The 23,831-nt window shown below is 40.7% G+C and overlaps 1 protein-coding gene across 4 annotated transcripts; it reads left to right on the top strand.

Annotated features, from left to right (window-relative positions):
* The first annotated feature begins 911 nt into the window (after nt 1–911).
* Nucleotides 912–19,752, top strand: Btf3l4 (basic transcription factor 3 like 4). Of its 4 annotated transcripts, XM_038332448.1 has the most exons (7): nt 994–1,061; nt 2,019–2,230; nt 3,995–4,061; nt 8,879–8,992; nt 16,732–16,933; nt 17,815–17,874; nt 19,482–19,752. In XM_038332448.1, the coding sequence occupies exons 2-7, from the start codon at nt 2,172–2,174 to the stop codon at nt 19,526–19,528; spliced, it is 549 nt and encodes a 182-aa protein (XP_038188376.1). In that variant the 5' UTR covers nt 994–1,061; nt 2,019–2,171; the 3' UTR covers nt 19,529–19,752. The 4 variants fall into 4 exon arrangements, with proteins under 4 accessions (XP_038188377.1, XP_038188379.1, XP_038188376.1 ...); XM_038332449.1 differs by lacking the exon at nt 2,019–2,230 and having other exon boundaries at nt 912–1,061; XM_038332450.1 differs by lacking the exons at nt 994–1,061; nt 2,019–2,230 and adding an exon at nt 1,316–1,449.
* The last annotated feature ends 4,079 nt before the right edge of the window (nt 19,753–23,831 follow it).

The raw sequence follows: 23,831 nt of genomic DNA on the forward strand, positions 1-23,831 counted from the left end.
TCCGCTTTGAAATGGAGTAAGTTTAAAGGTGCAGATCACGCAGAAAGATGGGGGTAGTACGTTTTGAGTTTGCTTTCCCTAGGTCTAGGTCTAGGGACACAGCAGCATAAGGTGGGCCGAGTTCGGGAAAACCGTTGTTAATTGCGTCTAACCTCCAGCCTAGCCCCTCCCTCCCAAGGACCACTGCACTAAATACTCGAAATGCCAATTATCTGTGAGAGGAGCCTCTCACTACAGACAAGTCATCCATTGGCTTGGAATTTCCCGTCCCACTGTGCAAATTAAAAAAAGACTGGACTACAGTATTTCATTGTTAGTTTTCTCCTCGGGATTCCTTAGAAGCCCACCCAGTAAGCACGTTTTGCTATGCACACGTCTGTGTCTTGCAGGCATGCCCTTTGGAGAAACTCTGGACCTTTTCTTCCCCTCGCACCCGCACTCTTCACTCAGGCATGAGGCAATCAACTGACGCAAGCTCCAAGAAAACCATGCTTGGAGCCTGTTATTATTGCACAACTGATGAGGTGAACCTAGGGAACCGGAACATAAGTCTCTACAATCACTTAAGTGTAGCACTTCTTTCCGTTAAATCTGTTGGTTTCTGTCTTGGGTCGAGTATGTCTTTCCGTTCTACAACCCAACAAGTCAACATTTCCCGACTTTCCCTCCTGGTACTAGAAGAGTCCATCAGTGAACAACATCCCAACCAAGTATACACCCAAACTAAACTCCAGGCCGTCCCTCCGTTAGGTCCGAGACAAAAGGTAAGCGCAGACACAATGGGGCGCTGAGGGGAAGGCCACCTCCAGGATGCAGCGCGGCCCCAGCACCCGCCGCCAATCAGAATATTGGGGTGCGCGAGGCAGGCTGGGCTTTGTAGTTGGGAGGCGCGCGGCGGCCATACCTCCCACCCCTACTCCCGCCTCCCGCGGGCGAGGCGGAGCCGTGCGTCACGTGGGCCGCTCCCGCCGCCGCCGCCGCCGTGGTCTTTCTCTGTCTCAGCTAAGGCAGCCATCTTGCTCTTGCCGCGTGCTGGTGTTGGAGGACCCTCCCCGCTGCAGGTGAGACCCCCGGCGGGCCCGCCACCCCACGGCCTCCGGCCGCTGCGCACGGTCTCCCCCCGCCCTCCCCTTCCGACACCCGCCGTCCGCTCGGGCTGCCACTTCCGCCGTGGCGCGGCGAGTGGGGGCGGAGGCGGCCGGCCCGGCCTGTCGGTTACGGGCGGCGCAGCTGGGGGTCGGCACCTGAGGGAAGGTCCCCAGCACCATCGCCCGCTCTGGAGGAACCGGGCCCGGGCTCTGGCCTCGCTGGTCCAGTCCCGGGAGGGTCGAGCCCTCCTCGTCCCATCACTCATTATTCACAACAACAATGTCAGACGCTTTGAGCTTTGTACAGCTTATCCGTTGTCATCCCATTTGCTCCTTCCAATCTACGGATAGGGAAACTGAGGTTAGCACCCGGCCCCCAACCTCTCGGGCCCGAACTAGGTTGCAGCGCTCTTCACTTTTTAATGGCAGTGTTTGTTTACAAGTCTACCTTGGTTTTGAGACAGCCCATCCTTATAACCTCATTACGCTGATGATTGATCGCCAGGCACAGTGTTACACAGTTGGTGAATGGCGGTTTCAACTTCCGTTCCCACGTTCTTTTCATTCTACCATCAGTGGTCCTCTGGAAGAGTGGTAACATTAGTTACCAACTATTAAGTATCTGACGTTAACTTGATAATCTAAGCTTTATCTTTCAACTCAGTAAAGTATGTGGTGGTTTACTTTTCGTAATGCAGGAGAAACAAATGAGTTCAAAGAAGTTAAATACCTTTCCGAAGCCCTGAGTGGTAAAACCTTGGGCTTTCTGATGCCACAGCTTTTGCCACTATTAGGGAACTCTCACATAAAAAGCCCGGGCTGAAAGCACAGATTATTTTTCTTTGTGTAAACATGCATGTGAAAGTATCTGGATGCTTAGAATTTGGGCGTTCAATAAATAATTGATTTCATCTCATACTCTTTCGGAAGTCCGTGCAAAAAGTGTGAAAAGGATTCTTGGAGACTCAGCTCAGTGATCATGTGGCCCTAGGAAGTCACTTCTCCCTTTGGGACACAGAAAGGAACTTTCCAGGCCTTCGTTTTCTGTTAAACTAAAAAGAAGGCTAAGTGTTTTGCTAATTTATGCCCTGCTGCGCTAACAGATCTTTGAGATGCCATCACACATCAAGCAAGAATGACAGGTACATTAAAGATATCAAGTAGAGATTAAACCAGGTGATTGGTTAGGTCTCAGATGAGTCTGAATTTCTTCCCACTTGAGTCCTACACGGCCCAGCGATTGAGAGACAAAAGGCCACATTTCTCCCTCCTCTGCTGTTCCTAAGCTCCCAGGCTCCCTAAAATTTCCCTCTTTTTTCCGACGTACTCCTTAGGAATCAGATTTCTTGATTCTGTTATCCTGGCCCCCTGGAATGGAATCATTCTTTCATCTACAACATAAGAAAAGAATTTTGTCTTTGCTTCTGCTTCAAGCAAATCTGGACTCTTTGTCTTGTCTTTCCACCTCTCTTCTTTGGGATTGTTACTCAAAATGCAGAATAGTCCCAAAGGGCTTGTCCTGTGTTTAGTTCTAATGTTTTCTCTTGACCTCCTTTCTGCAAGAAATTTCTTAAGTTCTTTGTTATTTCACTATACCTTCCTGGCTGTAGTCCTGTGAGGAAAAAAAATTAGTTCTTTTGTGAATATTTGAATACAAGATTGAGGTTCATATCAGCAAGTTTAAGTCATGACACATCTAAGACTATTTGTATTCTCCACACAACTCCTCCCATACAAGTGGTGATAGAATGTTGAGCAAATTGAGAAGCCATAGGTTGTAATTTTTATTTGGGAAATGGATTCAGCCTTACAGCAGTGATATGTACAGGTCAGTTTCCTAAGTTCAATGCCAGTTCAGAATGGTTAGTACTTTACATGATCTTTGATTCTTTTTTTTTCTTTTTTCAAATGTAAAAAAATGGTATCCTCATCTGAATGATTCAATTACAAGGTTAGAAAATTAGCAAAAAAAAATAATAATACCCTATTTCCTTATTCCCTCCTTCACATCTTAGTAATGATCTGGAGAGCCACAGAACAAGTCAAACAGGACTGTTGAATTAGAGTATATTTGATTCTAGCGTGTGAAATGTTGTTTTCCTTAGCAGGAGAGTCACTGACCAGACTAGAATTTATGATTTTATAATGTCCTTAGAATTTTCAAAAGTCAAAACTTATTTTTTTCTCTTCCGCACCAACTCAGGGTTAATGTAGCCAAGATACAGCTCTGTCAGATTGTGCAGTGAAACAGTTTACCCTATGTGCAATAATATCTTGTTAAGTGTGACGTACTCTGTCCCTGCAAGGTCTAGAGTGAACTCGGGGGCTGCTGAGTCAGGGAGTGTTTGGAAAACTGGTAGTTTCCCATTAACACATCTGACCTTGAATAGAGGACGTGACTGACTTGTATTTTGACAGCCCATTGTTAATTTCTTCTTTGGGTAGCCTTTTTCTTTGTGTCATATTTATCCTTTATAAGAAATACAGAATGATTCCAGAGAAAACAGTCTACTTGAAGGTTTTGCTAATAACGTTTGGTAACTGTTCTCTGCTTTGAAAGTCTTTGGAAGAAAAAGCCTGCTGCCTACAGAGATTTCATAATTGGTTAGGTTTTTCTGAATGCCAGAAGACTGAGTCATGTTTTAAGAAAGGATCTTTAAATAGGCAACTTTGGATCCCATTCATTTGCCATTTGTATATTTGACTCCCGTGTGATGTTTAATTTTTTTTAAAAAAAAATGGTATGTGAAGCTAGAACAGGTTGTCACTATTACGAATATAGATAGTATTATAAGACCATGATGTTAATGCATATTACAAGCTCAGTGAAGCAAAAGGTATTGTTTATATAAATAAGTCTTTAACTTTGGTAAAACTAAATTTAACAAATCTATTTTCCCCCCTAGATTTACCAAGAGCATGAATCAAGAAAAGTTAGCCAAACTTCAAGCTCAGGTCCGGATAGGGGGCAAGGTGAGTGTGGTGTAAGACAAACCGGTAGGAGAACATATGATTGCGAGGTAGAATTACTATTTTGTATTGGTGGTCGTAGAGTTCAGAATATTGTCAGTGATTAAAATCAGGCCACATTCCTGTTTGATAATAATTTATCTAGTTCTAAGACATGTGACTAGAGGACTTTCTCTCTGGTGGCAGTGAAAATAGACCCCTTTGTTTGAGTCCCCACATTGTAATTTTGGTATGTGTGTGGGCATATGTGCGTGTGCAAGTGCACACGCATGTGGAGGCCAAGGGGTGACGTGGGGCGAGGTCGTCCTCATTTGTTCTCCCTCTTACATATCAAGGCAGAATCTCTTGCCAGCTGCTTCCAAGGGTTCCCTGTTTCCACTTCCCACATGCAGGGATTATAGGGCCACCACACCCGCCTGGCTTTGGTGGGCTCTGGGGATCCAAACTGGTCCTCATGCTTATGCTTTACCCATTGAGCCAACCGCCCAAACCCTGAATCCAGCTTTCAACATCTGCTTATGTGACATGAGTAAGTTACCTCCTCTTGGTAAGATTTTCATTGTTTTCATCCGCAAAATAGAAATAGTTATTTAAAATGCTTCTAAAAATTAGAGCATTGACCGGGCAGTGGTAGTACACACCTTTAATCCGAGGCAGAGGCAGGTGGCTCTCTGAGTTTGAGGACAGCCTGGTCTACAGAGTGAGTACTAGGACAACCAGGGCTACATAGTAAGACCTTGTCTCAAAAAACTAAAAAAAAAAAAAAAAAAGCATTGTTTATAAACACCTAACATGGTATCTGGTATCTGACACAAGGTAAGTGGTAAATAGATGTAAAATGGTAGCTATTATGCCTCTTTTGTAGGGAATGATAGATGTTAGGGTTACCTTATCCTGGTTAAATGTAACTTCACGTGGTTAGGTGCATAACTGGGAATGTTTAAAGTGAATATACATTTTGTGGATTGCCAGGTTTTCCTCCCAAATGCCTACTTTTTCTTCCACGTCATTGAACATGATAAGTTTCCTATTCCACATACTTTAAAGCCTCAGGAGGTTGTAAACCCCAAAACCTTGATTTCTCTTCAGTTGTGGCCTGAAGCTCAAGAAGAATACTCTACCCTCATCTTTGCCCAGTACAATGTTTGTAAAAGAGAGAAAGAACAATACTTTATTTGTGGATCACTATGGAGAAAGGGCAGATAGGAGGCTATTAATAGGTGTTACCATGCGTTCCATTGAGCACAACCACAGCTCTTGGGTGGAGGCATTCGAGGGAGAAAGAAGTGACTAGTACTTTCTTTTGATGGTGATAAAATTAGATGATGTGAAGTCATATTAACACACTGTTAGCTGTAATGGTCACATTGTAATACATGCAAAATTAGAGGTCTGTAACAACTAGATACATCTAGAAGGGCCTGATGCCCACCTATCACAATTACTTTTATTTATTTATTTAGTGGGTGGTTTATGCATGTGTGTATGCTTACAGACACATGTATTTGTGGGGGCTAGAGGTGAGCATCATATATCTTCTATTCCTCACTACCCTATTTTTTATAGTTATTTTGTGTGTGGACACACATATGTGCACATGAATACATGACTGCAAATGTGTACCACACGTGGAGATCTGAGGACAACTTGCAGGAATCAGTTCACTCCTTCTACTATGTGAGTTCTGGGGATTGAACTAAGGTTATTAGGTTTGGTCATAAGCACTTTAAGCTACTGAGCCATCTCACCAGCCCCACTGCATTTTTGAGATGGTTTCTCAGTGAGCCTGAAGCTTTCTGATTCTGCTAGACTGGCTGGCCAGTGAGCCTCCAGAATCTTCCTGTCTCTCCCTTTCAAGGACTGCAGTTGTGACTGCCATCCCCGGTTTTGGTTGTCCATACTCAGTTCCTTATGCTTGACATAAGTGCTTGATCTACTGAGTCATATCCCCAGTCCCATAATTATGTATTTTTAATGTAGTGATTGGTACATGCATTAATTTATCTACTATTAACTGAATACTTAATTTATACCAGGTATAGCAAATAAACAAGATTTCTTGCTTTTAACATTGACATAGCTCAATATGGAAGAAAGTCATGCTCACAGTTACAATGAAGACTAGCAAGTATTGTAATGAAGAACAAAGTTCTTAGGAGAGTCATGCTGAGATTTAAAGGATAAATAAGAATTTATTACTAGACCAGCAGGTGAAAGGGTTAGCAGGGGGTAGGCTAAAATGGGGATTGTCATTTACATATGTGCAAAGGCCCACGGAGTGCTGAGAAAATACAAAATACAGAGCTTAATAATGGCTGGCTTAATTTGGGACAGCTAGTTTATAATGGATAGAAAATGGTAGGGATGAGATGAGCAAGTACTTTGGGCTTCATTATACTTTTTATATGCCATTCTAAGGAGCTCAGGGTCTTACTCATCCGCAGTGGACAACTATTGACCATGCAGAGAAAGCCTGCCTTCAAAAAACAACAAAAAAAGGACAAAATAATAGCCGTTTTAGAACTGGTAGCAGTGTGGAAAATGGGATCAACTGGAGAACAGTGTAGATGCTGTTGTACAACATGGGACACAAGTTAGAGGCTGGGCGGGCATGATTTAATGACAGATGGGATGTGGGGAGATGAAGGGCAGAGAGAAGACTTGAGGGTCTTTCCCAGGCTTTGATTGTAGAATTTGAGACTGGTTTTTATCAACTATAAAATCTCGGAGATGAGAGAAGATTGTTGGACTGATAAGTCTGTAGACATGTTTGATTTTTTGGTTTTATGAAAGTCTAGGAATTTGGTATGTTGACTAGACTGGCCTCAAACTTTTAAGCAGTCCTCTCTGCCTTTTTGCATGCTGGGATTATGGGTGTATGTATACTGCTTATGGAGTAGCTTACCTGAAGACCTTGCTTTCAGTAGAGCAGCTCTGCCTGGTGGCACACTAATCACAGCACAGGACAGGCGGAAGCAGGGTTGCCTCGCTGTCTAACTCAACACCGCTCAAACAAAACTACAGAGCAAGCAGCCAAGCTATTCCTGAGTCAGGAATGCTTCCCGAATAAATGGCCATCTGTGTAAAGTGTCTGTTAGCGACTGGATGTCATCAGAACCTTTGCAACCAGAACTTTTTTCTCCCACTGGGATTGCTGAGACAGGAAACCCTGGCCTTTCTTCTGTAAGGCTGAGTCCCTGGGGGCTCCTGCAGGAACTACTAAGAGATTAAAGACCCCATTTGTCTATCACTCCTTAGTTCAGAAAGAGCTAACCTCAGAACTTATGCTTTTGGTAGTATTTCAGCTCTGATGTTGGTTACATTTTTAAAAATTGGCTCAGAAATTTAATACATAATCTTAAATAGTTTTTAATGGAAAATGTATTTTATTCTTTTTTTCTTTTTTAAATTTTATTTGTGTATATGTGTCTCTGTGTCTGTTGATGTCATCAGGAGCCAGAAAAGGACATTGGATTCCCTGAAGCTGTAGTTCTAGGCAGTTGTGAGTTGCCTGACATGGGTGCCAGGATTTGAGCTACCATCCTCTCTAGAAGAGCAACAAGTATGCTTACCCATCGAGCCGTATCTCCATCCCGGTATATCTAATTATCGATAGAGAAATGAACTTTTCTTGACTTAGTACGTAGTATTATTTTTAACTTCAGGCCAAAATCCTAAGACTTGTTGTCATATCCCACATCTAACCCATCAAGGTCACTTTGTCTCTTGTGACAGTCTGACCTGTAACCATTTCTCCTCTCTCACCATACTGTGCACCAGCCCCCTGATTGGTCGCATAGCCTCCAGGTTCAGTTTCTCTGTAGCACACTTAGATGGAAATAAACAGGTCAGATGAGGTCTCTGTTAATAGCTTCCTGTTAGGATAAAATTAAGCTCCTGCCCATGAGATCCTAATCTACGTGATGTGACCCTTGTATGTCTGTCTGCTTCACTTACCTCTTCCTTCCTCATTGTTGACTCTGCTCTAGCTGCACTGGCCCCTCTCTGTCCAGAAGACAAGCTCAGTCTTGTCTCATCCTGCTTGGATTACTCTTCCCAGGTTGTGGATCTCATTTCTAGTAAAATTATGCTTTGCTCTTTCACCATTCTAGTTTTGTTTTGTGGGGTTTTCTTTCATACCCGTACCCTGTTTGAAGTGATTTAAGCACTTGATGACACTTCCCTTTTATTGTAATATAAGAACTTAAGTAAAATCTTGTTTTTTTCATTCCTGGATTGTCAGACTCTGGAGTACTCACATAGTAGGGATTTAATTCTCAATATGTAATAGCTTCTGAGATTTTAGATCATCTTTAGACTTTATTGGCAGGGCTGACAGGAATTCTGTGAAAGCATGCAATGCGTGAAAGTTGTTATAACGCACGCAAGACCATCGTCTTGAGTTATAAATTGAGTTCTATTAACAAATATTTTGCCGGGCAGTGGGGGGACGCACGCCTTTAACCCCAGCACTTGGGAGGCAGAGGCAGGCGGATCTCTGAGTTCAAGGCCAGCCTGGTCTACAAAGTGACTTCCAGGAACAGCCAAAGCTACACAGAGAAACCCTGTCTCGAAGAACCAAAAATAAAATAAAACCCAAATAATATTTTGAAACATAATGTATTGAAATGATAAAATGAGAATAAGAACTAACTTCAGCCGCCCTTCAGGTGTTGGCTGAATATCACAACTCCGTGCTCTTGTTAATCACTGGTGTTGGTTAGTTTTTCCAATGTGGATTTTAGATTATGAACCAGGAGGATGTGATTACTCTTGCCAGCTGCTATGCATATTGACACCTCTGTCTGATTATTTTCCAGGGTACAGCTCGCAGAAAGAAGAAGGTGGTGCATAGGACAGCTACTGCTGATGACAAGAAGCTTCAGAGTTCTCTAAAGAAACTGGCTGTGAACAATATAGCTGGTATTGAAGAGGTATGAACACTTTGGGAGCCCAAATTATAGGGAAATACCATGGCACACACACAGTTCTTTTGACTTTTCCAATTAAAATGCTAGCTTGGAAAAATCTTTATTTCATGCATGTCTTTGAAAGAATATAGTGAGTGAATTTTCTCTGAGGACAAAATGGTTTTAGCAAGTAGGTAGGGATTTTCTTCAGACGATCAGACTTAAGGTATTTGCATGTGTGACAATTATGAAACTGTTCTTGAACTTTAATGTAAACTAAGATTTTTCTGTTTTATACCTTTTTCTGTGGGTCACTTTGTATCCTGGACTGGCCTCTAACTAGTGATCTTGCCTCCTTAGTATTTACTTTTATTCTAATTCACTTTTCTGTACTACAAAGTCTCTATTACATTATCCAAAACTTCTCGTTGTAGCTTTATATGGATTTGATTCCCTCCCTTTCTTTCTTATTTTTATTACTTATTTATTTTGGTATATTTAACACAGCAAGGTTATCTGTGTGGTCCTGGCTGTCCTGGGGCTCACTATGTACACCAAGCTGGCCTTGAACTCAGAGATCCTCCTGCCTCTGCCTCCCAAATTCTGGGATTAAGGGTGTGTGTAACACTACACCTGGTTTATTTTTATTTTTTTAAAGTATTGTCTCATTGGATACCTGCCTCTACCACCATAGTGCTGTGATTATACTTGACTGAGTGGATTATTAGGGCTCTTTTAAAAATGATAACTTTTTTTTCAAAAGTGGTAACTTTTAAAAGTCTATTATATTAATTATTTTTTCATTGCTATGACAAAATACTTGACAAAGCATCTTGAAGGAAGGGTTTATTTTGGCTTCTAGTCTGAGAGTACAGTTCATCATGATGGTGAAGGCCTGGGCAGGAACACGAGGAAGCCGGCATCTAGCTGGAAATCAGAGAAGTGAATGTTGGTGCCCTGCTTACGCTCTCGCGCTCTCTCTCTCTCTCTCTCTCTCTCTCTCTCTCTTCTCTTCTCTCTCTTTCTCTCTCTCTCTCTTTCTCTCTAGTGGTTTTTTGTTGTTGTTGTTGTTGTTTTTGTTTTGTTTTGAGACAGGGTTTTTCTGTGTAATCCCGGCTACCCTGAATTAAATATGTAGACCAGACTGGTTTTGAACTCAAGAGATTTCCCTGCCTCTGCCTCCAGAATGCTGGGATTAAAGACGTGTGGCATCCCACCTGGCTATCACTGAGGTTTCCTTCCTTTCTTTTTTTTTCTTCTCTTTCTACTTTTTCAAGACAGAGTTTTTCTGTGTAGCCTTGACTGTCCTGGAACTCCCTCTGTAGAGTAAGCAGGCCTCGAACTCACAGAGATGTGCCTGCCTCTGCCCCCGGAGTGCTGGGATTAAAGGCGTGCATCACTGCCTGTACACTGAGGTTCTTAATGGATTACTGATAATAGAGTCCTAGAGACAAAGCATGAAGTGACAGAGTGCCCCACCATGCATACACATGCAAATGAGCAAAATTAACCTCCTTTAAATCTGCTTTCACAATTAGTACTGATAAGATAGAAATATTAGACATGCATTTTTTTTTTCTCATTTCAGCTTGAGGTGACAGAATTCTTACTTAGATAAAGATTAGGCTGCGATTTGCATGTCTAATTTCAATTTTTTTCTGAGCCATTAAAAGCTTTTATATATTATCTTTTAAAATATCTGTTTATCATGGTGGGGGGCGGTGTTGTGTGGAGATCAAAGGAAAAATTTTGAAAGTTGGTTATCATCTACTGTGTGGGTCCCAGGAGTCTTACTCAGGCAATTGGGCTTAGCAGCACCTTTACCTGCTTTGCCATCTCACTGGCCCCAAAGCTTTTTTTTTTATATTTGCATTGACCTAAAATTTCAGACAGGCCAGGTGTGGTGACACACGCCTTTAATCTCAGCACCGGTGGGGTGGAGAGGGCAGAGTTCAAGACCAGCCTGGTCTATAGAGCAAGTCGCAGGACAGGACTACACAGAGAAACCCTGTCTGGGGTGGGGAGGGGTGGATTTCAGACAGATACTCTCGATCATGTATATATTAAGAAAACAAAGACACTCCAAAACCTAAGTTCCTTCAGACTTCTCTAGGAGGATGTAGCTTGGTGTTAAAGTACTTGCCAGCATGCCTGAGTCCCTGGTTTAATCCTAACAAATACCAAAAATAAATGCATAAGATTCAAAACTTAGGCCCATCTAATCTTTCCATCCTCTCTCGGCAGTGATTCTCACGTCTCGGGTATAGGAGTGCATTGTAGATGTAACATTGGGACTGTGCTATTTTGATTGGTTGTGGTTTTCTGTAATGGCCTTCCTGTGCTGCAAAGAGATGTTTCCATGATGGGAGATGAGGACAAACATGGCAGGAATCTGGAGGCAGGAGCTGATGCAGAGGCCATGGAGGGTGCTGCTTACTGGCTTGCTCCTCATGGCTTGCTCGATCTGTTTTCTTATAGAACCCAGGACCACCAGCCCAGGGATGGCACCACCCATAATGGACTGGGCCCTCCCCCATTGATCAGTAATTGAGAAATGCCTTACAGCTGGATCTCATGGAGGCGTTTACTCAGCTGAGGCTCCTTCCTCTAGCTGTGTCAAGCTGACACAGAACCAGTCACTGTACCATGTCTCTGTGGAAGCCATCCTCCTCTATCATTTTCTGTCTTGTTCCTTTGAGACAGGACATCTTAATGAACCTGGAGCTGGGCTGGCAGCCCACAGGTTACAGTTACCAGTGCAGTCAAGCCCAGCTTTTTATATGGGTCTTGGGGATTTGAACTCAGGTCTTCATGCTTACAGTGGCAAGTGATCTTACTCACCTAACCATCTTTCCAGCGCCTGTGGCCCTTCAAATTATAATTTATTAAATGTTTCAAAGTGAAATAAGGACACAATAATTTGATTTTTGTTTTGAAGTATTGGAAATAACAACCCAGGGCTAGGCAAGCACTCTATTACCGAGCCCTAGTTAGTAATTGTTGATCTCTTTATACTGCTATAAAACTTGTAATGCTGTGCTGAGGTCATGGGTTTGTTGTAACTGAAACTGTCACACTAAAGAGCTTAATGGTAGTCAACACTCGGTGCATTTGTACTGTGTACTAACCATTTTCCCAGAGGTGGTGCAGAAAGTGTTATTCATAGCCTCTGTCATTTCTAACTTATAATCTTGTGGGAAACTGTTAGATGGCTAGCCATATAAGTATGTATCCCTCCCTCTCAGCTTCCTAGCTCCTGCTGAGTTAATAGTTACAGATGAAGGCGGTAGTACTTACAGCATTCCACAGCCTGTGGGTCACAGATAACAAGGACTGGAATTCTAGATTTGAACTAAGAAGTGTTAAAAACATGAGTTCATACTATGATAAGCTAGCTAGCTTTTGATCTTTTCAGTTGTATTTTCTTATTTTTAACCTTTTCCTCTCCTCTGTGCCTTCTACATTACCCCCTACCACCACCCAAAAATAAAGTAAACCCGTCTTATGGCCTGGGTTATACAGCACCTACAATGGATAATTCAGAATTAGTGACATTATGGATAAAAGAAATCCCCCTTAGTGTTTCCAAGGATACTACCATTTCTTTATTCTTTCAAATCTTCATGTAGAAGTGATTTCTTCAAAGAAGTCTTTCTGGTAGCAGTCAGACTTTTTCTGTTTTGTTTTGTTTTTGTTTTTGTTTTTGTTTTTGTTTTTCGAGACAGGGTTCCTCTAGCTTTTTGGAGCCTATCGTGGAACTTGCTCTGTAGTCAGGCTGGCCTCAAACTCAGAGATCCGCCTGTCTCTGCTTCCCGTGCTGGGCTTAAAGGCATGCACCACCTCCACCCAGCTACAATCAAACATTTATAGAAAGAAAAGTTACATATTCTCTCTCTTTCTGCCTCCCTCTTTTTCCCCTCCCGTGTGAGTGTGTGTGTGTATGTGCGCATATGCATTCATGTGGGAATCAAATTCAGGACTTCATGCATACTAGCTAAGTATTCTATCACTGAGTTACTCTTAGCTCTTACATACTTTTATTATAACATCTGTTAAACTGTGTTAATTCCTTTTGTTGATATTGTCATTCCAGTTCCTTTTATTTTTAAATACAAGGTCTTGCTATGAAGAACAGGTTGTCCTCAAATTCACAGTCTTCCTCCTTAACTTTCAAGTATTGAGCTGAGAATAAAGCACACACCACCACTACCACCTAGTCCTAGTTTCTTGAGGAGTCCCAGGACTACACAGAGAATTAGTGCTGCTATTATATGCGTGCACGCTCTTACCACTTCCTGTCCATTTCTAGCATTATCTGCCTGTCTTCACAAACTCTATGTATAAGAAAAAATACATGAAATAATTAATTATACAAAGTAGCAACTGTAAAGTTTTCAGTTACTTGAACCAATAAGATGAAAAAGTTTTACTTTTTTTTCTCTTTCTGAAGTTGATCTTTTCAGTAGCAAGACATTTGCTTACATAACTTTTGCAGATTTAAAATATTTTTGTTTAGAGGCTTGTAGAATACTATATATACCATGACTTATTCATGTAGTTTTGGGTTAAATACAGCTTCTTGTGAGGGGAAGGGAAAAAGCTCTACAGCATTACATGCATGCATGAAAGCATGTAATGGATTGGTCGTGGAGACCCTTGCCTTTAACTGGGCATGCACGAGGTAGTGTTAGGTGGGTCTTTATGAGTTTGAGGCCAGCTTGGTATACATAGTGAGTTCCAGGCTACATAGTGACACTCTGAAAATCATATGACCAGAGAGTCTACCTAGAGTCTGAGAGATTCATTGATTACAAGTTTGAGGCCTGCAAGATGGCTGTCCTTTGTATGTATACATTGCATAACTTAAACACATATGAAATGTGTACAAGTTGCTTTGTGAATTCTCCTGCCTAAAAAAGCAGGAGAACTGATCTTGCTTAGCCCTATTTCATCCTTTGATTGTTTCTCACAGCTGTGCCCAGGAGCCTTACGTAACTGCCATTTGCTTAGTGGGGTGGAAGGAAATTGCAACAGAAATGAAATATTCTGGCCTTTATTTTCTAGTATTGCATTCTCTATTTTCTAATATTAACTTTCCACTCTTCTGGACTTTTCTATTCAAGCAGCTGCTTCCTTTTTCCACCCCATTTAAAACATCATGAATAAATTTACCCACGGTCTGAAATAGAGCTCCTTTCACTTGTCACCCTCAAATGTGACAGACAGCATTGTACTGAGGAAACATGTATCAGGATGTACACTACGACTCAGTCTGCAGCCTCTGGGAGAGAGAGGAACCCAGACAGAAAGAAAATCCAAAAGATATGATCCTCCATATATATACATGTATATGTATATATACATACATATATATATACACACACACATATATATATATATATATATTCTCCACATATCTGTAATGTTGTTTCTTTTCCATTTCACCTATATTCTGAGGCAAATGTTTGACAAGTATTCATAGAATTGGAGTTTTATATAAACAAATGAATGTTTTAAGCATGAGGATGGCACAGTAGGAAGGAAACCAAACAGTAAGTTGAGAAACTCTAGTTCATTTCAAGTACTTAGTGTTCATACTTAACCAGCTGTCCTGGGGTATAGTGTTTAACCAAGAGCACTGTTCTCTAGCATAAAAAATAATACAGATTTCAAATCAGTTATGATTTTAATGTCTATAAGTCAAGAATGTCTCAAATTCCAATATTACCATTTTTCATGCCCAGAAGTGTTCGTAGAAATCCTTTATTAAGTCATGTGATTTAGGAAACACTGGTACCATTCTTCCTTTATTCTTGTTTCTTGGTAAACCATGGGACTCCAGAGTAGATCCAGGGCAACTCCCTTGATATATCCACTGTTACCTCCCAGGTCTCCAAGGCTTTTAACTATTTTTTCCTTCCTTCCTTCCTTCCTTCCTTCCTTCCTTTCTTCCTTCCTTCCTTTCTTCCTTCCTTTTTTCTTTTTTGGTTTTTTTCAAGACAAGGTTTCTTTGTAGCTTTGGAGCCTGTCCTGGAACTCACTCTGTAGAACAGACTGGCCTCAAACTCACAAAGATCTGCCTGCCTCTGCCTCCCGAGGGCTGGCTTTTAACTACTTTAACATTTAACTTTTCTACCAAAGCTGCAGTCATCTTGAGAATAAAAAATTTATCTTCTAAAGTTGCTCTAAATTGAGTTATGATGCCATTTCTTTAAATTTCATTAATTTAAATTTAAATTTCATTTTAATTTCATTAAAGCAGCAATATTGAATGCTTATTGCATATGATATACTTAAAAGAACCTAAAATAAACTGGGTGTGGTATAATTCACAATTTTAATCTTAACACTTGGGAGGCAGAGGCTGGTAGATTTCTGTAAGTTCAAGGCCAACCAGAGCTACATAGTGAAACTGTCTTAAAAACAAACAAAACATAAAAAGATCTCAGATACAGTCCAGTGCAGTGGCAAAAAAAGGGGGGGGGGAAGGGTATGAGATTAAAGCCTTTTTTTTTTTCTTTTTTAGATAGGGTTTCTGTGTGTAGCCCTGGATGGCCTGGAACTAGGTCTGTAGACCAGGCTAGCCTTGAACTCACAGAGGGACACTCCCCCCCACCCCCACCCCGCCACCACCTCTGCCTCCAGAGTGTGGGGACAAGCATAGTAGTTCTGTGCCTTTGAAGTAGTTAAGTGTAACTCTCCTGACCTTATATAAGCACTTATCACCAAAGTGACTTTTATAGTGGAATCAATCACATGGTGGAATATTTACACATTTAACTTGTGTAATCATACCAAACCAAACCAAAAAATTCAGAAAGGAAATACATGAGAGAGAAATAACAATATAAATAGCAAGCTCAAGACAGTGAAATAATCAGATCCGATTGGTAAAAGCTAAAGTAATAATGATGATGATGTTAAAGGCCTCCTGGTTATTAACAGAGCATTTTCTGGAGGGTGAGTTAGTGGGAGAGCTTTGTTGACAGAAATTAGTGAAGGTGGTGAGAAGGTATATTTAAGAATTAAAGAAAATTGTCAGGTCTGTAGGCGCAGGTCTGTAGTTGCAGATACTTAGAAGATTGAGGCTGGAGGATCACAGATTCAAGGCCAGCCTGGCAACTCAGTAAGAATCTATCTCAAAGTAAAAATAAAGAGCTGGGGATGGATTTAGTTTAGCACCTGGAATACCCAGAGTACCCCAGAACAGAGCATGCAATACAAACTAGCAACACACCTGTAGCCCCAGCTACTGGAGGAAATCACAAGACCCTTGTGTCTGATTTAAAAAAAATAATAATAATTAGTGGTGGGCAAGATACTCTTCAAAAGCCTGATGACCTGCGTTAGATCCTCTGACCTCAGCATGTGCACTCCCCAATATGCACATATACAGTAATAAAAATATTTTTAAAAAGCCAGGTGGTGGTGGCACATGCCTTAATCCCAGCACTTGGGAGGCAGAGGCAGGCAGATCTCTTGAGTTGCAGGACAGCCAGGGCAACACAGAGAAACCCTGTCTCAAACAAATAAACAAAAAAGTGGTCATGAACTTCTTCCACCTTGAGGCCTGGGTGACTTTCTTAACAATTCTAGTAATCTTGGCTCCATTGCAAGGATCTTTCTATGCCATATTCACTGCTGAGCTAATTACTGCTGTGGGATTGCTACTGTGTAAAATGCCATAATTGATAAAAATGTTTTTAAAGCTGTTTTTAGTTGGATCTAGCGTGTGAAATTCATTATTTTCTGTGCCCATACAGGTGAACATGATTAAAGATGATGGAACAGTTATTCATTTCAACAACCCCAAAGTCCAAGCTTCCCTCTCCGCTAACACCTTTGCAATTACTGGTCATGCAGAAGCCAAACCAATCACAGAAATGCTTCCTGGAATACTAAGTCAGCTTGGTGCTGACAGCTTAACAAGCCTTAGAAAGCTGGCTGAGCAGTTCCCACGGCAAGGTATGTATTTCAAGTCAGTACTTTCTCTCCTCCCTGCTTTAATTAAGAAACCTAGTAATTTAAAACATCCCGTCGGATACTGAGGATGTAGCACAGTTGACAGAGTCCTAGCCTATTATCCATAAGTATTTGGTTCGATCCCTAGCAGTAAATGAACTGGGTATGATGGCATATGCTTGTAATTCCAGCAGAAGGATCAGAAGTTCAGGATTATTCCTAGCTGTTTAGGGAAGTTGAAACCAGCCTGTGTCAGAGACCCTGTTTCAAAACAAACAAACAAACAAACAAACAAACAAACAAACAAATGTGTCTTACTTAAACTGAGAGGATTTGCCTCAGTACATACTTCTTATAATTTTTCTATCGCCACTTATGTGCTTCATAAAACTTATAGTTTGCTTTTTTAACTAAGTGTGTATTATAGAATATTTAGATACAGTATTGTCAATTGCTACTATGATTACCATTACAAATATGGTAATCATAAATTCTGAATTTCCAAGTTGGTGTTGATTTCATGCATGTCTTGCCTCTAACTATCAAAAAGCCTTGTAGTTCAGTGGTCATGTGATCATATTGCATAGCTAGTTACTTAGATCAAATTAAGTGGAAAAGAAGTCTTGGATATTTTTATATGGAGAATACCTTTGCTCAAGCTTCTCAGATTTTTCATTTCTCATGTAACTTTTACCTTTACTGCACAGTGGAATTAATTTAAAATTCAGTTTTTAAATGCTACTTAAGCAAAAAAACAGAAGTGAATTTTAGATTGACTGTACTTAATAGCCATAGGAGATTTGGACAGAGAGACGATAAATATTAGAGGTGTTCTGTGAAAATCTTTGTTCTCAGTGACTAATATTCATATAAACTTTTTATAGTATTGGATAGTAAAGCACCAAAACCAGAAGACATTGATGAAGAAGATGATGATGTTCCAGGTAAAAGACATTTTGTTAGTGTTAAAATTTGTCTCCGACCAGTAAGACTGTTCCAGTAAAGATGCTTGGTGCCAAGCCTGACAATTTGAATTTCTTCCCTGGGACCCACATTGTGGAAGGAGAGAGCTAACTTGCACAAGTTGTCTCTGACCTTCACACGTACACACACATGCACATAAAACTAAGAAAAAATAATTTATCTCCTTTCACTTATTGCATAGATGATTTCAGAATTTTTCTGACGGAATTTTATTTGATTTGCAGTGATATGATAGTGTTAGCTTTCTTGTTAGATATTAGCTGGCTTGGAAGACACTGGAGATGGAGCCCTCCTCATAATCATCAGCCTGTAAAACCAAGGAGTGGAACTTCCAGTCAGAAAATGTCCCCTAAGCCCTATCCCTGGCTATGGGAGAGACGTGACATCCTGAACTGCCATTATATAATACTATCTAAGCCTGGTTCCAGGAATGCTACCCCTTATAAAAGACTATTGTATTATCTGATAGAGAACCAAAGACACACAATTGCCTTCTATCAGTGTCAAACCAAATAGGGCTGTTACTTACCTGAACAGAACAAAGTCCCTCAAGAAAGGCTGTTGTTGGCCAGTTGGTGGTGGTGCATGTTTTTAATCCCAGCACTTGGGAGACAGAGGCATGCGTATCTCTGTCAGTTTAAGACCAGCCTGGTCTACAGAGTGAGTTCCAGCCAGAGCTGTTGTACAGAGAAACCCTGTCTTAAAAAATCAAAGGGGGCAGAAATCAGAGGTGGGGAGGGAGAGGGGGAGGAGGAGAGAAGAGAAGAAAAAAGCTGTTTGTTCTGGAGATTTCAGAATAATATACAACCTGCCTAAAATGTAGTCTGAGTCAATGGCCCCTCAAGCATTGTCCACACTTATCACTGACCCCTTGAGTGTGTACTCTACTTTATTATAAATGAATGTACTGGTCTTTTATGCTGTTTCTTTGTGTTTCTAAGTTCTCTAGACAGAGATCACTAAGACCAGGGAGTCCAGACTGAAATCCCAGTGATCGGATACAACGAATAAGAAAGAATCAGAACTTAGAATCAGAATATTCCATAAAGCTCTGTTGCCTGTGTGTATGAAATTAAAATCACTCTTTATTATCAGTATACTTTATTATTATTGAAATTTTTTGTTGGAGGGCTGGAGAAATGGCTCAGCTATTAAAGAGCACTAGCCTCTCTTCCTGAGGATCTGGGTTCAATTTCCAGCACTCACATGGTGACTCACAGCCATCTGTTACCCCAGTTCTAGGGGATCTAGCACCCCCTTTTGGTCTCCCCAGGTACTGCATGCACATGGTACACGGCCATACATTCAGGCAAAACACCCATACATATAAAATAATAAAATAATCTTTAAAAATTGTTGGCATTAAGCTGACATAAAAATGTTTCACCTTAGTATTTTTACATACATTTTAAAGTCCCATTTCCTTAAGATTACTGTTTATAAAAGTCGTTATTACTGAAATGCCATTAGTTTATTTCTGCTTTTTCTGTTTTTTAACTAATTCTAGTTGTAACTATTTTGACTCATTTGCATTTTATTTATTGTTTTCCTTTCTTCTTTTTGTCAGATCTTGTAGAAAATTTTGATGAAGCATCGAAAAATGAAGCTAACTAAAATCCTCTGGGTTTTGGAAACTGGCATGGACTAGATTTAACAATCAGCTCTGTTGTTCCAAAGTTTTACAGACATGGAGAACATCACCTGTTACTAGTTCAGTAATATAAATATTTTGTATATTAATAATGCTGTTTGATCAGCATTTCTTGGTCATTTGATTTTGCATTTTGCACTTCCCAGGATCTATTCTTTTGGTCAAAATATGAAGTATTGATACAGTTTGAGGGTGGTTTTTTGCTTTTGGGGGGGGAACTTTTGGGTGTGTATGTATATGTATGTGTGTGGGTATGTGTGTACACGGTGGACAGAAAATTGGATAACAGTTATATCTATCCTCTTCCTTCCCCCAATAGAAATAAAACAAATCTTTACATTTGTTACTTTCTTTCCTAATACTGTACAAAATTGATGAAGTGAGTTTCTTTGATTTCAGATCTTAAGAGATTCCTATTGTTGGAAGTTTGGTTTTAATTTGCTCAGTTAACTTTTAATATTTTTATACACTTCTCTGGATTGAAAATATCTTGAAATATTTTACCACCAGATTGCTGCCAGAATCATAAATTGGGTACCTTTGGTGTGGCTGCCTTAGTCTCACTTCCTCATCAGACCCAGAAATGCTCTTTTTATTAGCTTTCTTCCTGCTGCCTCCCACCCCCTTATTTTGGTCTTTAAATGGTCTTATCTCCTGCTTAGCTTGAGACAGAAGTTCTCCATATAGAGTTGAGAGAGTGCCTAACCCTGCTTCCTGTTCTCAACCTCAAGGGACAGCTCCATCTTCAGTGTTTCATTTCCCTTCACACTGATGGTTTGGTAGATCTCAAACTGAAAGAGCTAGCATGTGCTTACTAAATAACTATGCCCGGCGTATCCTGTGTCCTTGCTGTTGTCAGTGGCAGGTGCATAAGTGTCTCTTTCAGCAAGGCTGAAACTGGGACTGTCCTTTGGAATGAAAAGAACTTGGGCTATAGACCTAGCTCCTAGCATAAATGGGCATTCTCTGAAACAGTACTGGCCACAGGAGAATTTCTTCAGCCACTCTCCTAGTCTTGGCCCTGAACTTACCTCTGGGTAGATCTGATTGATTGTAGCTACTTACTCATAACACCCTCCTGCATGCTGAGAATAATGCTTGGGGGGACAGTGGTGAGACACAGTATTTATTCGCTTACCTCCTTTCAGAGGACTTGGAGGTAAGTGACATTCATTCACTCAGGTTTTCCTCTTGCGTCTGATAAAAGCCTGTGTTATGCATATCAGCATTTATTATAGCCAATATTTTAGGATAAGGCCCATCACCAAACTAACTGCCCCTTAACCTTGCAGCATGCTAACTTTTGTTTCAAGCTAGATACCTTTCCTTGATACTTCTGAGAGATCTATAGACATGAAGGCAAAGCTCCTGTGTTTTTTTCACCCAAACATTTTCAATTTATTTTAAAACTTTGTTAATTTTTTCCTGTCATGTTTTATATAATATATGGACTTAACAAAATAAATAACAATAATAAAATAACAGTACAAAAGAGGAGACTATTTCCTCTAGTGCTTCTATTACTTGTCTTCAGTTCTGTCTTTCCTATTTTTCCTTTACTCCCATACACAAATGAATTCTCATGTCATTGTTTAAAATAATCTCATCCATTGTTAGGTCAGTGTCTGTCCCTATTCTGTAATTACTCCAGAATTTTGTTCCTCTAACTGCCCAAAGGCACACATTGTGGAGCAGAGAGCAGTGAGTAGTGTAGTAGATGAACAGAGTGTGTACTGGAAGTGAGGAAATGTGTGTTCTGGTCCAGATTCTGACATGTGGCCTTATCCACTCACATTACCAAACTACTCTAAATCTCATCATCAGTCCAGTACGGTATTTCCGAGTGCAGACTTTTTTCTGCTCTTGCAGTTCTGTGAATCTCATTTTGGGAATTCTCTAAGAAGGGATTTTGTCATCTGTTAGGGGTATCTTTACTTTCTTGCTGTTTTATGTGTATGGATGTTTGCTTACATGTACGTCTATGTACCGTGCACATTTTTTTTGGTACCTATAAAGGCCAGAAGAGGATGTCTGATACCCTGGGACTGAAGAAAATGACAGGTTTTAAGATAATCTCACAGATCTGCCGTAGAGGACAACTCTAAAAGCCATAGTTTGTTGCTGTATTCAGAACTACAATATGAGTTACACCCGGCTCATAGTACTTTCTAAGCCTCTGTTTCCTCTGTAAAATGAGTTTTAAGATGTAAGCAGAGGTCTTGGAATCTGCCTGAGTAAGGCAAAGGTGCATTTCTTTTTTAACATGTGTTTGTTTGTTTGTTTGTTTATTATGTATTCAATATATGCCTGCAATCCAGAAGAGGGCACCAGACCTCATTATAGATGGTTGTGAGCCACCATGTGGTTGCTGGGAATTGAACTCAAGACCTTTGGAATAGCAAGCAATGTTCTTAACCGCTGAGCCATCTCTCCAGCCCTGTGCATTTCTTTCAAAGCATGGCAGAAAGTTACTTTCTAGGCTGTTAACTATCCTCAGCGCCACCCGTATGGGTTGCCTTGACACACAGCTTACCTGGGTTATAAGCCTCCTTATTAGTCTTTGTTGTGATTAATTCCCCCAGTATTTTATTCAGAAGCCAAGCTACCTAAAGTTCATATCTGAGTGTGTTACACCTCTGTCTTCACTTCCAGCATCCATACTGTTGCTATAGTACAGTATGGACTGTCATCCAGATTATAAACATTGATAGATGTCATTTTGTCTCCAACATCCTGCATAGTGCCCCACATTTACTTGAGAACATGACACTTACTGACTACAAAATTATTTCATTCAATTCTCAATTTAGTGGGACAGGCATTGTCTGAGTTTTAAAGAGGAACTAAGAATAGAGGAGTTGCCAAAGGTCAAACTAATCTATAGAACTAATGTTCTTATATAGAACTATTGAATTCCATACTCTCCAAAAGCCCTTTATTTTGTTGTTTGAAATACTGGAGATTGAACCTAAAACCTCAGGCATGCTATTCAAGGGCTGTACTGTTCAGTTTATCTTTAGCCTAACAATTAGGTATTGAAATGAAAAGTATGCATATAACCAACCTTTAGTCAGATAACAAATTCAGATTATTTGGTTTTAGCCTGTAGGTCAACTTTAAGGGTTGTTCAGGATTAGTTTTAAAGAATTGTATTTTTTTATTTTATGATGTATATGGTTGTTTTACCTGCATGAATGCCTGGCACCACATGTGTGCAGTGCCCATGCAGATCAGAAGAAGACTTCAAAATCTTGGGAATTGTACTGAGGATGGTTGTGACCTGCTGGGTGGGTGCTAGGAACAGAACCTAGGTCTTCTGCAAGAGCAAGCACTTTCTGCTTGCTTGTTTTTGTTTTTGTTCTTCGAGACAGGGTTTCTGTGTAGCCCTGGCTATCCTGGACTCACTCTGTAGATCAGGCTGGCCTGAAACTCACAGAGATCCACTTGCCTCTGCCTCCTAAATCCTGGGGTTAAAAATGTGTACTATCACTACCCAACTAAGAGCAAGCACTTTTAAATGCCAAACTACCTCTCCAGCCTGATTTTCTTTTTTAAAAAATATTCTGAATAACTGGATCATCCAGCAGTTGGTTAAGTGCACCCTACCACAAGCCTACCACCCTACCACTAGCTGTCATTGGTGACCGGAGAGTGGCCTTGAATCCAGCCTTTCTCCAAGCCTTGATTTTGAGAGCCTTGAGTGGGTACTGAGCAGAGTCAGATAGCTAGGCACCAGGTCCTATCCCCATGATGTCACAAGTGCTAGAAAATGACCAAGCAAGTCTCACAGAAAAGAATCATCATCCTACCCTTATGTGTTCTAGACAAGATTGGCTGCCAGTATGTTAAGAAATCCAGCTCATATCCACAAGACAAGCCTAGATACGGATCCAGGGTATAGGTCAGTGGTAAAGTGTGCACTTAGCACTCATGGATCCAAGTAAGCATGCATACCCGTGCACACATGCTTAGGTAGCTTTGTCTATAGTGTAACTTCACTTCAGCCATAGACTATCAGACTAAGGCCAGAATATCCAATCCATACAATAAGCTGGACCAATCCATTTATTTCTAAGGGTTTATAGTTTTGTTTAAATAGTTTGACTACGATGATGTACCCTTGAACTGAAGCACAAACAGTCTGTGTGGAAGCTGGTAATAATAAAACATAATAGGCCACAGGGCGGTGGTGGTGGTGCATGCCTTTAATCCCAGCAGGGAAGCAGAGGCAGGCGGATCTTTGTGAGTTTGAGGCCAGCCTGGTCT

The sequence above is a fragment of the Arvicola amphibius genome, chromosome 6 (assembly GCF_903992535.2).
Source record: "Arvicola amphibius chromosome 6, mArvAmp1.2, whole genome shotgun sequence".
In the NCBI taxonomy this organism is placed as follows: Eukaryota; Metazoa; Chordata; class Mammalia; order Rodentia; family Cricetidae; genus Arvicola; species Arvicola amphibius.

Excerpts from the sequence above, each read along its gene's own strand:
- Btf3l4 (XM_038332448.1), top strand. The coding sequence starts at position 2,172 with ATGCCCTGCTGCGCTAACAGATCTTTGAGATGCCATCACACATCAAGC. Across the intron at positions 8,993-16,731 it reads ATATAGCTGGTATTGAAGAG|GTGAACATGATTAAAGATGA; the intron begins GTATGAACACTT and ends GTGCCCATACAG. Across the intron at positions 16,934-17,814 it reads TGAGCAGTTCCCACGGCAAG|TATTGGATAGTAAAGCACCA; the intron begins GTATGTATTTCA and ends AACTTTTTATAG.